We start from the raw sequence: 20117 nt of genomic DNA, 5'->3' as shown, positions 1-20117 counted from the left end.
CACACACACACTTACACTTGAAGAGATGGGGAGGCAGACAGGCCAGGTAAACAAACATCACACAGCCCAGTGGTTCACCTAATGTTCCATGACATGACTGCTAGTGATGTCTCTTTCCCAAACACACATAGCTCCAAAGACATATCCAGGACCACCAAAAGCCAGAACAAGTTCTGTTTACCAAAGTGGGAGGATGGACAGGTGGAGGAAGCGGAGCAAGGGCAGGTCAAACAGATGGTTGTGATAGAAGAGGTATATTTAAAAAAGGACAGAGCTTGCAAAGATGGAGAGAGAGGATACTCAGAGGACAGAGGCTATGCTGGGTGCACTCTTTGTGATCGTCTGGATCTGTTACTTAAAAGGTTATGGAGGCATTGGGTGAAGATTGGCTCAACTTTGATTAATCCAGAACTGCATCTAGATCCAGTGAGTTAAAGCACATCATTTTGATATTCTCAAGAAAATACCACAAACATATATTTTGGTGGAAGTAAGATATCTGGAGTAGATCTTGTTAACAAAAGTGTTTATAACAGCATATGTCTGTATTAGCCAATAAACACTGGATTTTATATAATTTGTTTGAAATAGACACTAAATGTGGACTATTACAGTACTGAATAAAACATAATAACAATAATAAACATTTTAATGTTCAGCAGTTTTCCACCTGCTCATGTTGACAGGAGAATCTTTTCCTAAATCTCAACAGATGAACCTACAATGTTGTTTTTGGACCTCAACATGCTAGGAAAAAAAAAGCCAAAGAGATGCAAGATCAGGAAGATTTATGGACATGTGAAAGTTAATATGAGAAGCGAGCAGCATAGGAAGATCAATCAGCTATTAGAAGAGGAATCAATTATGAAGAATTACCTAAGAGCAACAGGGGAAGGTAAGTAAAAAGAATAAAGTGAAAAGGATGACGTATTGTAAAAACAAAGTTCGCCTGTTAGGTGAAATGAGAGAGCCATGAGCAAAAAACAAAAAAAGCCATTAGAGACAGTGAGAAGTAAAGAAGGATGCCAGGAGACATGATCTTCATCTGGTCCTGTGCTGGGAGCCAGGCGGACCAGCGTCTGGGTGGGGACAGGCTAAAATCAAGGTTAGCCATGTGTGCTAATGTGGCTGACAAGCGTCCCCCTCCATATGCACACTCCGACTAATGGCAAATGCGTTAGCGCTGCCTATACACACCCCAACACACATACACAGATGGATAACACCAACCGCCGTGCCACCAAATGCCTTTTGCTTGAATTCACATGCAAATTTGCGTGTCGCTGTGTGTATGTGTGTGTGAGAAATGTTCAAGCACTTTAGTGGACATGATCTGCCATTAGCATCAAGGCAGATTTCAATAATTCTGGAAAAATACACACAGTCCTGTAATTTTCCCCTCTCTCGTTTCTCACTGACACGGATGTGCGTGTGTGTATGTGTGTGTGTTGGAGGGGATAAGAGAATGACACGCTTTGCGACGGAGCAGAGGAGAGAGGGTCAGATAGAGAGATGCCGAGGAAGACAGAGAGATAGCAAAAGGGGAGGAGAGGAACGGCGAGGAGAGACAAGGGAAACATTTTTCCTGTCATTGGGTGCAAAAAGCAGAGCGGCAAAACTGATGGTAATTGGGTCTTCGATGGGCAGAAGGAAACCCACCGTAGCATTCTGGAAATAGCCAGCTAATGTGGTTTGAGGGAGGGGAAACGACAGATTGTGACAGAGCTGGTGACACGTACAAAAAAGCGCATCGGTTTTTAAGTTCAAGCCAGATATACTGACAAAGAAAAAGCAGCAGTCAATTGTATGTATTACTTTTATCTAAAGAGGGAAGGCTACTGGAGCAAGCTCAACTTTATAAGAATATCCTCATCACGCAAAATTAAAATAAACAAAACAAAAAAGGATTAATCACTCAAAAAAAAAAAAAAAGGACTTAACAACTTAAGAAATTTATTAATCAAAGAATTTGTCAAACTAATAGCACAAAGAAGGAAAAAAAATACATTATTTGTAGTTCTAGGTTAACTTACCCTCCATTCTGCCATTTACAGAAAGGACCTTGACCAGCGCAAGGTATTTGCTGGCATCCAGTGCTACTGATGAGTCCTTACGACTCCTAAAAGCAGAGACAGAGATAGCAACAGACAGACTTGATTAATGTATTCCACTTACAGTAATGCAACTCATCTATTGTACGTTCTCAGTGTTCAGGCTGATGCTGGAAGCAGGTGGTGAGTGAAGAGAAGGAAACGGGGGAGGCAGAGGGGAGAGTTTCCTGTGTTTTAGCCAGTCAACTAAGCGGCTGGACCCTGCATTAATGTCTCCCCTAATACCACTCAAGTTAAACTTTAATGGCCTGCTACTGGCCACAGTGCAGCCGTGTGCGTCTGTGTGTGTGCGCGCGTGTAGAAAATTTGTTTGTGTGCGCACATTATGCTCCACTCACAATTCTCTCTTCAGGTTCAGTGCTTCCTCCACATTGTTTTGGCGACAGCACAGGTTGATGAGGATGGCGTAGCCGCCGGCTGTCATCTCCTCTTCGTGCTGCTGCTTCAGCTCGAGGGCACGCTGCAGGTTCTGATCAGACAACAACGCTCTCAGGAAAAAGAAATAACCCAAAACCAAACACAAAAACAAAGCAGCTAACTTCAAAAAAGAAAACAAAAGAAAAAGAGCCTTATGAGACCAAAAGAAATTTTACCTCCTCAGCACTCAGAGCCTGGATGGCCTGTTTGAGAACAAGTCCTAATGGTTTGTTCTCTGCTTTTAGTTCAGCCAATTTATTCTCAAGTGCCAACACCTTGCCCTCAATTCCCTAAAGGAGACAGAAAGGTGTTAAACACATGTACATGACCACTGTCCAACCTCACGGGTACAGGAGCTTGTACAAATAGACACATGGACATTCATCTCCACAGGAGAGCTGCGCTCTTACTTGGGGTGTGGGGAAGATGTCTTTACAAAATGGCACATCAAAGAAAGTTATGAGGATAATTGTGAAACTTGAACATTTTGTATGCGTCCTTCACAATGTCCTACTTACAGTGGCACGAGGAGTAGCTGACACAGGGCCATTGGAGACTTTCTCTTTGGGGTCTACCAAAGCCATCACATCCTGACACACACACATGCACACACAGCGTCAACACTTGGCATCCAATTTCTACTGCAGTATAATGAGCACTTAGAGTAACAGTGCAGAAAACATAGTGGAAAAACTGACTCTAATTTACCTGAAAACGATATAATAAAATGTCCAAAGTAACAGTAGGTATATTTAAAAATAAAAGACTGAAGGTCGGGCTCAATACCTTGACAAGCTCAGGAACGTGGCAGGAATCCAGAAGGTTCCTTATCCCTCGATAGAGGTTTACTGAAATCATTATATTCTGTGTAGAAATCAGCAGGAAAACAAACATCAGCAAGAAACTCGAGCTTAACGTGTCGATTTCTGTTACAAAGTCAGCTGAAAATCTCTCAGCCACAACTAAATTAAAAATAATCCATCAAGAGCTTATGCTCAAAATCGTTTGCGGAGCATAACGCTGTAATCAGGTGCTACTGGAAATGATGCAATTTCAATAAAGGGACATTAACGACTAATTAACAACAAAATGGCAAAACTCTTTCAGTGACATCCTTTTTTTGGTGATTAATACCTGAGAGATGACCTGCATGCAAATTAGAGTTGACGCTATTGACTCATTACTCAGAAATGAATATGCAACTATTCACTGGATTCCACTTTGCAGATGAGAGTTTGAGCTTTTGTGTGTTTTATGTTATGTGGGTTAAGGCCCTCCACAGATGACTGATGAGCCAATAATGAGATGAAAATATAATACAACAGGACAACTTTAAATACATACAAGACAAAAAAAAAACATTAAAAAAACTAAATAATGGCTGGAAACATATAGAAAAAAAAAATCCTAAAATATATAATATACAATAGTCAAAAACCCTGAAGGTGAATAAAATAATGTAATTCTGGATAAAAATGAAAGACCTCAAAACCCCAAATAATAAAATAGAATCAAACAAAGATATATACACACTCTCACAAAAACTAGTCTGGACTTTGAGAAATTGATTAGGATACTTTCATCTTGTGAATGTTTATGCTGATTAGAATTTAAAGGAAAATGACAAATTAATAAATATTGTGATATATATTCATATTTGCTCCAAAGCATATGAAGTATCGCTTTATATGAAAAGGATTTCCGCAGATGAAGGTGAGAAACAGCACTGCCAACACTGGTATCAAAAAAAAAATGTCCACTTAAGGATTAACATTTTTTTTTAACTTAAAATTCCAAACAAAGCCAGTGAAGAGAGTTTTTGTTTCTTCCTTTTCCCCCCTAAATCCTTGATGTAAAACATGATTTAATCTTCTTCGACATGTCTGAACCTTCAAAAATAGAGCACAGGATGAGCGTGTATACTGTAAATAATCCGAGTCCGATTACACACCGCATCATCTCAGATCAGACAGTCCAAGCTCCTTTAAAGTGGGAAGGTTATGAATGTACTGGATATAGAGATGTTAGTACATGAATGTGTGGTGTGTGCATTTCTCCCCCCAATCAACGTAATCGGTGTGTGTACCTTAGACTGCAGCTGACTGAAGAATTTCCGCAGTTTGTCTTCTTGCGCCCGCACCTGCCCTTCTGACATGCTGTCGATCAGATTATACAGGAAGTAGGCTGTAGCTTCTGCACAAACACACACGCATATACACATGCACAGTGAGCCGTTGTCTTGGGAATACATTTCATTTGCCACCGTGTCAGTCACTCTGGCCATTTGTGCATTTATACTATTTTTCTGTAACCTCTGCAGAGTGTGTGATTGTGTTTCTTTTCTGCTGACAGAAGCTGCTTTTGGGCTGGAGTTTGAGTGAATGTATGACGGCTGGCAGTGACAGATTCCTCTTACTGCAGCGTGTACACACACACACACACACACTTGCAGATGTCGTGTAACTGGATGTGACATGGATAACGGTCTCCATCGCTCCCACCTGCACACACCAGTTACACACGTTTGGCATTTGGGCACCCACAACACACACACACACACACACACACACACACACACACACACACACACACACACACACACACACACACACACACACACACAGCGACATTAACGCTCTGCACACACACTGACAGCGCAAAAACGCTGCCTAACAGTCACACATACCCACTTTAACTACTCTGCGCTGTGTCAGCAGCTAGGCTCCCTTTCCTCCGATGGAGAGGGCAGGTCTTTCATCCACACAGCAACACACTCACACTCACACACACACACAAAATGATGAGAAGTGGGCCGGGCAGCAGTCCACTGCTACTGAGACTGAACGTAAACACATGCAAAGCATTTTTTTGTCATCTGAATTATAGTTAGAAAGTGACAGCGCATACAGTCCCGACTCTGAATACCAATATGAGTTACACGTACAGCCATACTCTCACTACTCTCTCCTTCTCACCTGCACAAATGCACACAAGCACATTCCAGCCGTGTCCTTGTATACAAGATATCAGCATCATGAATTGTTGGTAGGAATGGGACATATAAATGTTTCCTTACCAGCAGGGGAAGAGTTTCCTTTAGAGAAGCGTTCATCTTTGTATAAGACCTCAGTAATCTGGAAACACAAATTGATCACACATAGAAATTACAGTACGTCATATGCAGCAAGTGGAAGAATGTACATATGTTTTAACAATGTAGATTTTACTGAATGTGACTGACTTTCTGTCAGAAAATCTAATTAAATATCAAACCCTTATTTTACAACCCTCCTAAATGCAACTCATCTTAACTTACAAGGAAAAAGCCAATCAGAGGCAGACAGAAATTCATCTCATGTCTCATTAAACTTGTGTCAAGTTTAAAAAATGCTTCTTTTTATTTGCACTTGTTTGTTCTAACATAGCCGCTGATAAACTCCTTCTAAACCTCTCTGTTGTACTTCTATATCACTCTTTGCAGCCCGTGTGGGCATGTTGACCTCTTACCTTCACCATGCTCTCCACATCAGCAGACCTGCAGGGGGCAGTAGAGGACAAGACATGAGTACCCAGTCAGCACGAAACACGGGCAGGTCAACAAGACTCCAACTTCACAGAGTTGCTGTGCAGTTTGGTCATAAGCAAGCATAGGCTATACTTTAAATATAAAAGGACATCTTTATGCGTCACCAGCTTACTTTCCCTTAATATCTTTGTGTTAATATATAACTGTTTTAAGCTAGTAGTTAACAGCCTCCCTTTAACGCCACACTAAAAAAAAAGTATTAGGTAAAAACACTATATAATATTTAAAGCAGCAAAAATACATTTTCATACCTTTAAAGAAAAACACAAATTCTGTACATTTTGCTACATTTTCCCCCCAAAGTGAGGAAAATCCAGTTCTTCAGGAACTACAATGATACATCTTCGCTCAAAGACGTTTTGCATTAAGGACTTACTCAATAAATGACGTAACTTTTATTCTAACAACACACATGATATGACATTTGAAATCAAGTAATCGTAACACAGACAGTGTCATGTTCCCGTAGCTTCTGAATTGACAGTGTGGCACAACACACCGAGAAAGAGCGACAGATTTTGTAATTTGACATTCTCAACCTCGCTGTACATGAGAGGAGAGACGGCAGTATAAAAGCCTGGAAAAACCACAAAAGACACAGTGAAACACAAAGTCACACACATGCACACAGGCTAAATGATGACAATGTGTGACATTTCTGGCGTTGTCAGCAAGTTGGCGGAAAGGAGGAGAAAGTGGGTGATGAGAGGAGGGAAGAAGAGGTCTTTAATGATTAAATTATCCCCTGACCTTGTCTTTGACAGGAGCAGGTCTTACACAGCGATGACACGGCGTTCGCAAACACACACATGCACACACAGACACACACGGTCCCCAAGTGACAAGCCCAATTATGACCCTGTCAGCCAACCTAACTATCAGAACGGTGAGAGAGTGTGTGTGTGTGTGTGTGTGTGTGTGTGTGTGTGTGTGTGTGTGTGTGTGTGTGTGTGTGTGTGTGTGTGTGTGTGTGCAATGAGAGAAAAGCAAATAAAAAAAGCTCTGGAGATAAAATAAAAACAAACGTGGATACTGCGAGTTAAAATGGAACGACACATATGTAGAAACATATCGATTTAAAGTTTGTCTTATTATTTTTACTACATTTTATTATAAAGCTTGCTGAATAAAACTTTTTAAAAAAAAAAAAAAAAAAAAAAAAAAAAAAAAGGCATTTTGCTCTAATTCTAGTCCTTAAAGTAAAAATTATGCTGCCAAGCTCAAACTATGGCATTGTTTTGTCTTGTTTTTTAAATGATGGATTCCTGAGAATAATCAGCATAACTTTTTCCCTTTTGTTAGTTAGCATGCACTACAACAAAGAAACTACCAGCTGAATTATAAAGCTCAAATTTAAGCTCAACTGAGCGTATCCTGGCTTAGTGGAAGAAATAACTTTGGTCCCAGCAGACAAGTCAGCATTTTTCTCTTGACACACCTCCAGCCTCACTCAGGGGCTGGAGTGTTTTTGTGTGGGTGTGTAGTGCTAAACTGTAAATATTCATAAACATCCCTTCAAGAAAGCCTGTGGGTCAGTCTGCGTTTGTGTGTCTGTGTAGGGTGAGACAACCAGAGACCAGTATGGGGGTCTGGGTATGAGCGACAGTGTTGGGCATCTGCTAATTTACATATCTCCCACGGTGCTTTGAGGCAAGAGCTAAGGGATGGCAAGCTCCATATGCATGAGGCATCCATGTATATCTTTTGTGTGTGTGCATGTGTCTGCATGCATGTGTGTGTGGTAGTGTTTTTCCCCGCAGCTGCTGAAGCACAGACACTGTAGATGGTGTGATCAGCTGCACATGTCATATTCATAGCATATGCTGCAGTGACCTCCACATAGCTACAGGCCTCCCTCAAACACCAGTGAGGAGTTTGGGGGCAAAATATGGAGAAATATGGAATATAAAGTGATGGGGAACATGTGAACACATGAAGGGACGGCAGGCTAATAACTCACTTTTTGAAGCCCAGAATGAGGCTGCTGCGGAAAACACCGAGGTCCAGGGAGGGGAAGGAAGGATCCGACACTGGAAAGAGAAGACAAATCATGATTACAGGGAAAAAAAGCGACAAACCGATTCACATTCTGGAATCCTGCAATGAAGTTTAAGATTGGGATTGGTGGCCTTGCAATTCAACTAATCAATAATCTAACATGCAAGGCTTTCAGCACATTTTCAGCAAAGTTCAGGAGAAAGCTTAAATTCAAAGCTTTGTTTAAAGCTGTAATGTGATAGTTATTCCACCCTCACCAGTCTGCATAAAACCCTGCAAACAGGGAATGTGATTAGAAGTAATGCTATTCCAGTAATAAGCCAGAAGCTACAGTCCCAAACGCTGCCTAAAAGGCAGTGTCGAAGTGTAACACTGATGACACATTGCCTGTGTGAAGACTTCTACATTCACCTGCCATTATTAACTGGAAGAAACACCACTATGCCAATCACATGGCAGTAACTCAATTAGGGCTGTGCGATATGACCAAAATCTCATATCCCGATATAAGAATTCTGTCGTCCCGATAACGATATAAATCACAAAAATGTAGCATTTTCTGTAAATTTTGTGAATCTCGGGCAGCTCGTCTTGCGTGAAGTTTTCCAGCTGCGCGTCATGTAGCTGGAGTCGAGTGTTTTAACCGATGCATGAAACTATACATTTTGTAAAGGCCGCCGTTTTCTTTGGTCTAAGGTTTATTTTTTAGCACCTGGCGGCTCTTTTTTAATTCTCATCCGTAAATAATCTGCTCTTTCACATGATTCAGTTTATTTTGAAAAGTCTCAACAGGATCTTGATCTTTATTGTGAAAGGTTTATGTGGAACATAAACAAGTGGACACACGATGGTGTTACCGTCGTTGTTGCTAACCACAACGCATAAAAAAGTGTGGTTAAGCCATAGTGTGGTTATATGAAATATAAGAGAAAGAGAAAACTTTAAGAAATTAATATAGCCACTACAGTGACCATCAAAACGATGAAAAAATATTGCCGTAAACAGTTTATTTTGCGACACCACGAAACAAACGATAGCGTAAAATGAAACGATAGACGTTTTTATATCGTCATCCGATATATATCGTTATATCGAACAGCCCTAAACTCAATGCATTTAAGCATGCAGACATGGTCTTGGTTTCTGCTTCCACATTCCAGGGGTGGGTCAAAATTGTTTTTTGACCCCAGAAAAGTATCTAACTATTCTGCCAAGACAATTTTTTTGCACACAAAAAGGCAATTCATAACGCTGGCAGCAGATAAGACCCAGCACCATTTCTAGGAAGATATGTGAGGGTTAAAGAATCCGTAAAACTTTCTCCACATGAGGTCAAAAAAAGGAAATAAATTCACTAGGGAGTACAAATGAAAGAAACCAACAGCTGCCTGTGAAAATGAGTGGTGGATGCTAGAGACTAAAAACAGAAGAAAGGGAAAACAGGAAGAGTCATCCATTATTTAGCGGCCATCTCTATCCCATTCCTCTGCCAGTTGAGGCGCCTCTCGTTCTCGCTTCTTACATATTCACACAAACTAATCTCTTAAAAGGCCTGATGAGCACCGAGAAGCAAGTGGGCAAATGTGTGTGTGTGTGTGTGTGTGTGTGTGTTAATGCTGGGCCAATTAGCCTGCAGGCAAAGTGCAAAAAATGCTGCAGAGATTCTTTAGACTGAATAAGAGAGTGTGTACTTACACAGAGTGTAGAGTTTGGCCAGGTCGGTCACAGCCACCAAGCGCATCTCTGAGCATAAAAAGCCCTCCGACTCCACAGAGATGCCTGCATCCTGAAGACCAAAACAACAAAAAAAATCCCAGACAACTTTAAATCAGAATAAACATAAATGAAAACTGGTCACATGAAAAAAACCAAACAAACCAACAAACAAGAACCCTCACACAGATTTATGGATTACCTTGAGGGCTTGTCGAGCTGCATCAATGCTGGGGAACACAGGGAGGATGTAGTTGGATAAAGTCTCGACATCAGGGGAAACATCGAGATCCTGCATGCCTTTCATCACCTCTACAACACCTACAACACACAAGTAATAAGTAAGAAAAATCTGCCTTTCTTCCCCCAGATGGATGCATTTATGTTGTGTAGTGAAAGAAGCAACTAAGAGTTGTTTTTTTTTAATGAAACAACAGAATAAAGACAAAAATAGATCAATGCTTCTATCAGAGGTTCCTTTGAATTCTGAAGGTACTCAGTTAAATATTATTTGAAAATCACTCATTCCTAGAATCTAGGATGCTACTGTCAAACATGTACCCCTAAACCAGAATATATTCAGTTTAAAAATCAGAAGAAAAGTCTCAAACACAAATTTAAAAGCAAGGTTGTTATTTGCACCGTTATAAATGATAATCTTAATTTTTTTTAAACCAGCTTTTCTATCATTCAGATTCTAATGACAAATGCATTATAGAATATGAAAGGCCTTGAAGTTAATGTGACTGAAAGGGTGAAATTAAGAACTTTTATACATGCTTTCCTTTTCTCATATTTGTGCACAGGTCTGACGAAAAACTATTAAATCCACTCTTCTTTTCAGCAACAAAGTGCAAATGGCTCTTTCGCGATCTACCTCAGACGAGTGAGTGCGTGTGCATAAACATGCAGTTGCCCTGAAGTGGACTCTTGCACCCTCACCCTGTTCTCCAGCAGAAACTGGAGGTCCTGCTCCAGGGAAAGAGGCCAAAAACAGTCACATGCATATGGAACAGCCATTCGCATGTTTAACATGCCTTCAAGCATCTTCATGTTTGTGTGTGCACATATGCAAGCAGCTTTGGAGCACTTTGCATATTTCTGGGAGCATGGCCACAAAGGAAATGGGCCTAAATGAGCACATATACACGTCTGTGTGTGCGTGTTTGCTCTTATTAAGTGTTACAATTTGGTGCAAGGACAGAAATAATCCATCTATGGTACTATACATGCTATGCATAAGCACATCAAGGGCTTATACACCTGGCTCCCAAGCGGACTTCTGAAAACTATCCTAAAGTGCTTCCTTGAGTTGACATACCTTAAGATGCTGTGTGTATTTAAGCTGCACTCAGGTACTAAAACAAACACACACACACATATCTGTGTTTCTGCATCCTAATGGGACGTATGTGTTCACCTGGCAGCCTCTTTTCAGCTGAATAAAAGATGAGTCCTGGGCTTTTATATGCCATTAAAACCTGCCGCTGGGGTGCATTATCCCAGGTAGGGCTACCTGAACCACTCCATCCATCCACCCTTCTCCGCCCTCCATTTCACTCATTCATCGTCCCCTCTCACTATCCATCTACCTGCTTTCAAGTTAAAGTAAACAGACAATCTTCTCAATGGAGGATCCATCCACTCTGCTGCCCATCCCTCCATTCTTACCCCCTAATCGCTTTCATCCAACTCTTTTTTTATGAAAGAAAACAGGGAGCACCTTCTGTCCTCCTGAATAATCCATAATCAATTTCACAGAGAGCAAAAGGAGCTGAAAACAAGTGAATGGATAGCTGGAAGTATATAAATGGACAGGTTCTCTCACGTTTTTCAGCTTCCACACATGAGCTTTCATGACCGTCAGCACTTTTCTTTGGTCAGTTGAGCAGGTTTGTGTGCTTTCATCCCCACAATCAACTCTAACCAAAAGCTTTAATTCCTCTGAACTCCAGGTTGTTTCTTCTTCGGTTTGATTTAAAGGCTTGAATTGAGTTAACTAAGAAGCAAGCCTATGAATAATACTAGTTATTAAAAATTTCTTTCTTTCTTTGTTTTTAAAAAAAAGAGGGTTACGCAAGCAATACTGTGCAAAAGTCTTAATTTCTTTATATTTTACTTCCAGGGAGCCAGACTTTCTTAGAATTTTTAAAGTGGTCTTAAGAAATAGTTCTCCAAGCTCTCTGAAGATCTTTTAAAAGTTTTCGTTGAAACATTGGCTGCTTTCTCACTCCTTTTCACTGTAAAGCCACTTTAAACTGAACTAAGAATCACTCATCCTTAAAATGACAGCTCTTTCAAGGGATGAACTAGTGTTGTGCCTACACATCACCAATAACTTGGTAAAGAACGGATTTTAAAACCATATCTTTAGGAATTTTTTTTTTTTTGCACCAATAAAGTGATTCCCAAAGAGCTATTAGCAAAGAACTAGACAAGGTGTGCAGTGTGTACTTTAAAAACAATTGAGGAAACTGGGAGTGGAAGTGGAAGACAAATGCAATGGGAGGTTCAAATCATCATCAGTAGGTACATCTATAAACCAAGATGGAGGCTCTGTGATGGTTTGGGGCTGAATTTTGGCGTTGGTGTTTGAGATCTTGTCGAAATTTGATGGATATCATCAGATTTTGATCCACAATCCAATACTATCTATTAAAATATTGACTTTCAAGCTTCTTAGAATTGTACAGACTGTTTTTGCCTTCCATGCACGTTTTACTATATCCCTAGCAAAATGTAAAGAAAAGAGGGGTGACTTTTGCACAGTACTATATCTAAGTAACGTCAATATAGTAAATACAGAACCAGTGCCTTTGTCTCATCTGTCAAAACTGTTAACTACGAATAAATTAGTAAAACAGTTAAGCTACAACGCTAAACAAGGCCTGATAATATGTAGTGTCATTTATACCACTCTCTCTTTTGTCTTTTCACTCCAGAATACATAATAATGTGAAAGCCTCTTTCTTCTTTCCTCCCTGTCTGAACAATTTAAAGACAGATTTGGCACAGAGGACAACTGAGAAGAGGGGAGACCTCTCTAGGTTGGTCAGCATTAAGACTGACATACCATCCAGGCAAGAAGTATCAAAGTAGTGAGTTAAGCATGGCAGTGGTCACAAGATATCATCATCAGATTCATGTCTTCAGGTTAACTGTCACAGACGAGAAGTGAGGATGGAGAAGAGAGAGGAGGAGAGGAGTGGAGTGAACTGGTCGCTGTCATCTCCTCTTGTCCTTGGACATGAGTACCTGTCACTTCCCCCTTTGCTCTCTCCCCCCCTAACACCATCTGTCTCTCCGTGTCCATGACTCTCTAAAGGTAGACATTGTTGCTGCAAGGCAAAGGCAGGTTATGTTTAAAAACATAAGAAAATGTCTATTTTGTGAGACATCTAGAGCTGCAATTTCACCCTTCCTTTTCTTTCTTTTAATCAAGATGATACTTGGCTCTCACGCCACATTTTAAATCAGAATTAAGTTCAGGGTCAGGCTGTGAATGTGCCAACTATCTGACAGAAAAGTCTGCTTCCCACAGAGGATGTAAACAAAATCAGGTAAGGGGCAAAAGCAGAGAAGGGAGCCTTTACCTCATCACCCCGACTCTCAAACAAACAAGGCCAGAAACACCACCTTCCTCTACAGTTTCCCCTCCGCTCCCTTTTCTTGCTCCTCCATGTCAGATGTGATAAGAGTGCTTTGCGTTGCGAGGACTGACAAGCATCGACTAGCTGCAGGCAGGTGGCATATATGGCCAAACATATGCTTTTTCCAAACCCGCCAAATCCACACCTAATCAGAATGTTCTCCCCCATCCCCCGCCACTGCCCGCCTTCAATTCCACAGCTCCGGCCTCTCTGCCTGCTAGTGACACCTGTGGACAAAAAGTGACACGGCGCTTAATATTTCATAGGCCGTGCACAGTGGGGCGCGTAATCCAAAGTGAATTCCCTCAGAGCCCTTACATTTACATGAAATCAAGTCACTCTGCATCAGTCACATCACCTGCACTGGTCTTCGAAAGCCCGCCCTCTCCACTTCCAACTTTCAATACACACACACACACACTTCCAACAACAGCAGGAGAGAGAAAGGGGGGAAAGAAAAGAGAAGTTGCATCATTCATGAGCGTTGAGGCCAACACCATCACAAACAAGCGAGTGTGTGAGTGAGAGTGAAGTTTCTCTGTTTTCCTTCCTTCCGTTCTTCCTCCTTTCTCCTTCTGTGATACCTAAATGGATCCTGTCCGATGTGTCTGTGTGGCTTCGAGACTGTGCGGTCAGAGAATTTAAGCTGGAGTAAGTGTCTGTGTGTGTGGTTGTGCATGTTTAAACTCCTGTCTAGTCCACTTGTTCATGCTGTCAAGCTAGCCGCCGAGACATCTCACCGTTCAAACTGCGAATCTGTCTCGACCACACGGAGAAGCCAATCTGCAGCATCGCCACACCGGCGTAACCGGTTTCTACTCCCTGCCAGTTCAAATGCTGTCAATTGGCTGACAGTTGAAAAATACATCATTTATTAATCGCTCTAAAAAACCCCAAAGAGAGACCCAGGGTTCAGCATAAATAAAGCACTTAAAAACCGAGCGGCTGCTGAACACATTTGACAGAGCACATTCACTAATGAGTTATGAATTTTGACAAGTCGCCAGATGCCAGCTATCTGTCAGTGAGACGATTTCCCCCACAAGCCCATAGCTGACAAAGACAAGAGAAAGAAACTAATTATTTTCCTTCAAACGAGACAGAAATTGGGGACAGAAATATTCCCATAAAATGCATCTGCTGAGCCATTAAACTATATTAAGAGGCTAAAACCCAAAAAAGTTTTCAACCGAGTGTCAGACAAGAGTCCAGTAAAAGTAACGTGCCCGGTGAAAGAAGGGGGAAAAAAGGGGGGCTGTGCCACATTTCAGATTTAACACAAATCACACATAGTACCTGTCAAAAGCTCCAGGTGAGTAAAGTTTAAAAGTTAAAAATGAAATTATTTGTCAAGTTCGTTCTGACATGAAAGAAACAGCTTTTTAAAAAAAGCTGCTCCTGTAAATATTCTGGCAGCCGTCACATTTTCTGTGTAATATCACGCATTAGCTCATTGTTGTCCAAGAGTACAAAATAATATGCTATGAAATATACTTTTTTACCTACCCTGCTCATTATTGTCCAGAATACTTTGCAGAAATAAATTACATTAATTGATCTAATGGCTCCATTTATGTGTTAATTTCATACAACCAGTTACTGCTACTGCTTTTTTTGCTCAGGAGATAAAAAAAAGTCCCCATTTGATTATTATCCTGGAAAGAAATAAAGCAAAGATTACTCTCATAATCTAAATGTAGCCCCATGCCCCCACAAGGCATCGGCATAACACTTCAGTGGAAAAGGAGTACTGCAGGGAATCGGAAAAACATCTGGACTGAAAAACAAGTTGACTTAGACAAATGATTGGAGGAAACGACTGAAGCAAAATGACCTCTGACCCCTCGATGCATCTGAGAGGTCTGTGCATCCATCTATGTGGGTCTGTATGAGCAGGAGGGAGATGCAGAAGTCCAACCATTCAGACTGCTTCTGCGCAGTTGATGTAGTGTTTGCTTTTATATGCATGGTATCTTTTTGCGACACTGCTAGAAGCACATACCAAAGATTATTTCAAAGACTTACACAACAGATCTAAAAGTGTTTAGAGATCCGGAAACCCAATAAAAACCAAAACGTTAATGACGTAGTAGCTTTTCTGGCTCATTTCACCAGTTATTTCCTGTAAAAAAGGCCAAAAGACCCATTAGGTGACCAATGTGTGCAAGTTTGATTAAATTATGAGAAATGCTGAAGGAAAAGTAGCAATTCTTGTGATGTGCGGACAGAAGCTTCGCCATGGCATAAGCTCATCGGTCCTTCAGCCAGATGAGCTAAAAATACAATGTTCATTTGCCTCTGCACTTCCTGAAAGTCAACATTTCTTTAGGATCCGGAACAAATGCAAAGTGTGTACATCTTCTAAAATTTGCTATCTATTCCAAGAACTCTCTAGAGAGACCCGTGTGGATTTGTGAGTAGGTGTTTCTGTGTGCGTTTGTCTCGTCTTCGCCTGCTCCGACTCTGTCATGCAAGGATCAGACCTCTTTGCCCTTGACTGCCCCAGCCAAGTGAAACCTGTCCCAGTTGGACCACTCTGTGAGTCATTAATATTTAAGGGAAACTCTTTTAAAAGCTCTTTCTGGTACAGAGGAAGTCATAATCCCCTCTGCACCACAGAAAAAAAAAAGAAAAACATGTTCAAAAACTGCTAATATGACATTCACCAAAAACCTATTTCCTATTATGTGTATTAAAAACAGCTGGTAGGTCAGTTTTTCCTTCTGTCACAAGGCTGTATAACACCTGTTAGGTTCTCATACACACAAGATTGCTCGCATCAGGTAAAGCGGCTTGTTTAGCTACAAGATCTAATGGTTTCTGTCAAGTTATTGGCTTCCAAGTGATGGCACAGATTACAAGCACATGAGCAATAATTCATAAAAAAACATAACATTAACACATGAAGACATGTTTAGCTTCTACAGCAATTAATCAGGATATAAAATAAAGTCAAATGGACCTCATCAATATGACAATGTTGCAAAATCAAAGTTGTATGAGTATCTTAGGGAGGGGCAACATTTTAGCTGGTCTTGACTTTCCAAAAAGTCTTTAAAGGGCTGTTTTAGTGGGTACGACTTGATCCTGAGGTTATGGTTTGAATCAGGCTTAATCATCACAAAGGTAGTAGTAAAAGTAAGTGTGTGTGTGTGTGTGTGTGTGTGTGTGTGTGTGTGTGTGTGTGTGTGTGTGTGTGTACCAGCTATGTTCTTGTCTTTGACGTGCTGAGTGAGAAGGGGCCAGAAGAAGTGAGGTCTTACGGGCAACTTCTCCTCCTTAAATAATTTCATCAGCTCTAAAGAAGTACCTGCAAAAACACGTAAAAAAGTTAATTAATAACTTGATATATTACTGGATATAACTGGCAAACTTTTATGTTTTGCTTACAATTGACCACATGCAAGTAAATTGGCGAGTGTGCATGCATCAGTAGCAAATAAATATATCTGTGAGTAAGCAGATGCATGTAAGTGAAAGCATGTGCCGTACCAGTTTTCTTGGCCTCCAGGGCGCAGGACAGAGTGAAGCTGAGTGGTGATGTGTGCATATTTGACTCTTGGAGCTCTTTGCAGAAGCAGATGATCTTCTCCAGAGACTGGAGTCCACATATAGGAAACAAAAATGTAATTTATATTGTTATTAACGTTACAAACCCTGCATCCAGTTTGAAAATCAATGCCAGCTAACAGTCAACTGCTAAAGAGAACTGACCAGGGATATCAAACCAACTTTACATTAGCAGCCATAAACAGCCGAGTTTGATGTCAAGTGAATTTTAGGAATTTTTCTGTCATTTAATCGAATATCTATTACTTAAGTACTTTGGTGTAGTATGAATGGGCAGGGAGAAAGTCTTTATTATATCAGCCATATGTTTGACACCCCTCCTCTAAAATATGGTCTGATCCTGTGTCTTTGTCTCTTAAAGAAACCAGGGCCTGAGTACCATATCCATGTTGATGCAATGTCGGAGGAAGAAGTTGCCCAGGTTGGCAGAGTCACTTGAGTTATCAGACTGCAGAGTGGGAAACGTCTTCAAGATGTGAAAAGCTGTGTCCTCCTGTCCCTGAGTTATCAGGCTCAGACACAAGTTCATGGCATCTGCAAGAACAACAACACACACACAATTTGTATAACAGCTCCCAATTTCTTTAAGTCGAGACTTTGACTAAATTGTATTTCTTTTTATGATTTTACTTTCATAAAACTAAAGTGAGTGCTGTAAAACATGTCACATTAATGTGTACCTGGAACGTAACCCCTCTCATGCCTCAAGCGCTCGACCATCTCTGGGATGTGCTGCTGGTGTTTGGACTTGGCCAGCGTGAAGATGACCTGCATGATGTCCCGGTCCATCAGACTGCAGTCTGCACTCTCTGCTGCCTCCAGAGTCTGAAAGAAAGCAAATTAATAAGGAAGAGAGAGGAGGGGTATAAAACTGAGTAAGCATCCTTGAAAATCTAAAATTCTTCTGATAACTTTTATAAAATTTTGTCTGAAAATCAAAAGTTATATATATCAATTATTTGGCAACCTGACATGTCTGACTTTAAACAGCATTATTACTAGACAGATGAATTATTTATTTTAGACAAAATTACATTTATTATACAGTTAGCAATATAATTATTAGCCAAACCCATTTTTCATATGTTTGTGCCCCCTAGGGGGGCATGTTTGTTTTTAACAGATTAATTCCCTGTGCTAGCCGCTCAGATGTAATGGACAATTTAAATCAACAATCCATTTAACAAACTTTATCAGGCTTGGTCTAAGATGACACGTGCTAATACCTGAAAAGTACGGTGGCCTTGAGAGGACAAACGGACTGCAACTTAAGAAAACACCAGCAATACGAAAAACGCTGCAAAAGGACACAAAACAACGGAAATAGGAAAAAACACAAGGCAAGTGTTTCTGGGGAGAAAATTACCCGATGGAACAGATGCAGGAACCCAAAACATGCTAGGTGTGTTTTATCATGATTCATACAATACTGATGACAGGTTTTTAGGCTAATAGTTGGGCTAACACACTTACCTCTCATCTTTTCTTTGCTCACAAAACCGATAGATCCTCCACTTCTTTTAAGTGTCTCCCAGCGCAATTCTTAGCATATTTTGGTTCCTGCAAATGGTCCATCGGGTTATTGTCTCCCCAGAAACACTTTCCTTGTGCTTTTGGAAATCTGTTTCTCCTATTTCTGTTTTGTTTTTTCCTATTTATGTTGTCGTTTTTCCTATTTCCGTTGTGTTTTGTGTGCTTTTGCAGCCTTTTTCTTATTGCTGGTGTTTTCTTAAGTTGCAGTCCGTTTGGCCTCTCAGGGCCACCGTAGAAAAGACTCAAAACAGAAGATTTTTGAACTTTTTGTTGGTAAAATCCCTTCCTCAACTTACTCACGATATACAACATGGGCAAAAATGCAGTGAGACAGAAAAAAATCATCACATGTGGTTTGCAAATACAATTATATGTTATATTTTTAATTACAATGTCAGTGACACAGTAGCTCATCCAGCTCACAATTCAAAGGTTACTGTAATGTGTGAAGTACATAAATAAAGCAAGAGGAGCAACAGACCATGATCACCCATTAAGTGATCCTTATCTGAAAATTTAATTAAATTTGGACTGTACTGACTCTTGAGTTTTGGATGGACTGTTGGAGACCTCGCATCACACAAGCTCAGCATACCTTCACCAGATAAGCTAAAAAAAGTGGCAAGCAGTTCAAAAGCTGCACCCTTAAATACACCTACACCTTCAACCCTTAGGTGGCACTACACACAATTAATGCACACACCTTTTTCATGTTTTCCAGATCGCCCTTCTCAGCGTATGCGTTCAACAGTGACACATAAGTGTCAGGACCCGGTTCAATTCCTGCTCCATGCATCACAGACAAGATGTTCTTAGCACTCTCGATGTCACTGTGGAGTAATAAAGATTACAGCTTATTTAAATCCAAATTCCTTCAATTATAGCATTTGTTATGTGATATTAAATTCAGTATGTTAAAAAAAATAGATAAATAAAAAAGTACTGACACTTACCCTGCACGAGCATGACCTGTCACCAACGAACTGAACACAGCTTCAGTGATGGGCAAGTCTTTATTCTTCATGAAACCCAATATGGTGCTGAGAAAGCCGAAAAGCATTACATCAACATTAAAATCTAACAGTAAACCCATGAGAAGCACAGTAAACCAAAATACCCAGACACAGAAAAGGCTGCTGAGCTGAATGACAAGTATTTAAAAGAATAAATAAACAAAAACCACCACACAGAAAAATTTATAATGATTAGCACTCCTGATCACGATATAACAAGAGGGCTGCCCATGGAAAGCCTTGGCTGCCCCTCCCTCAGCCTGGCTCTGCCAAAGTTTCTTCCCGTTAAAAGGTACTTTTTAACTTCCTACTGTCGCTAAGTGCTTGCTCATAGTGGGCAATCTGATTGTTGGGGAGGATGGATTTTATTATTGTAGGGTCATACCAGGGACTACAAATGACCAGTGTTGGGACTAACGCGTTATTAAGTAACGCATTACAGTAACTACGTTATTATTGTGGTAACGAGCACGGTAACTAGTTATTATGCCAAAACCAGGAACGCGTTACTCGTTACTGGGATTTA

General features: G+C 40.6%; 1 protein-coding gene across 1 annotated transcript in view; it reads right to left on the bottom strand.

Annotated features, from left to right (window-relative positions):
* Positions 1-20117, bottom strand: part of lrpprc (leucine-rich pentatricopeptide repeat containing) — a 60565-nt gene that overhangs the window by 36572 nt on the left and 3876 nt on the right. Inside the window, exons 6-22 of the mRNA XM_005930561.3 lie at positions 19532-19618; positions 19282-19408; positions 17726-17870; positions 17425-17579; positions 16968-17073; positions 16678-16785; positions 10028-10146; positions 9808-9898; positions 8075-8144; positions 6036-6063; positions 5605-5662; positions 4615-4721; positions 3315-3392; positions 3047-3118; positions 2705-2818; positions 2450-2580; positions 2034-2119 (exon numbers count right to left, since the gene is read on the bottom strand). Of these exons, the coding sequence (XP_005930623.2) occupies positions 2034-2119; positions 2450-2580; positions 2705-2818; positions 3047-3118; positions 3315-3392; positions 4615-4721; positions 5605-5662; positions 6036-6063; positions 8075-8144; positions 9808-9898; positions 10028-10146; positions 16678-16785; positions 16968-17073; positions 17425-17579; positions 17726-17870; positions 19282-19408; positions 19532-19618 (1682 nt within the window). The remainder of the gene's footprint in view (positions 1-2033; positions 2120-2449; positions 2581-2704; positions 2819-3046; positions 3119-3314; positions 3393-4614; positions 4722-5604; positions 5663-6035; positions 6064-8074; positions 8145-9807; positions 9899-10027; positions 10147-16677; positions 16786-16967; positions 17074-17424; positions 17580-17725; positions 17871-19281; positions 19409-19531; positions 19619-20117) is intronic.

Source organism: Haplochromis burtoni, unplaced genomic scaffold (genome assembly GCF_018398535.1).
Source record: "Haplochromis burtoni strain Fernald_Lab_line unplaced genomic scaffold, NCSU_Asbu1 Contig_46, whole genome shotgun sequence".
Classification (NCBI taxonomy): Eukaryota; Metazoa; Chordata; class Actinopteri; order Cichliformes; family Cichlidae; genus Haplochromis; species Haplochromis burtoni.
Note: the sequence above shows the minus strand (reverse complement) of the source record. Positions and strands in the feature narration are given on the sequence as shown.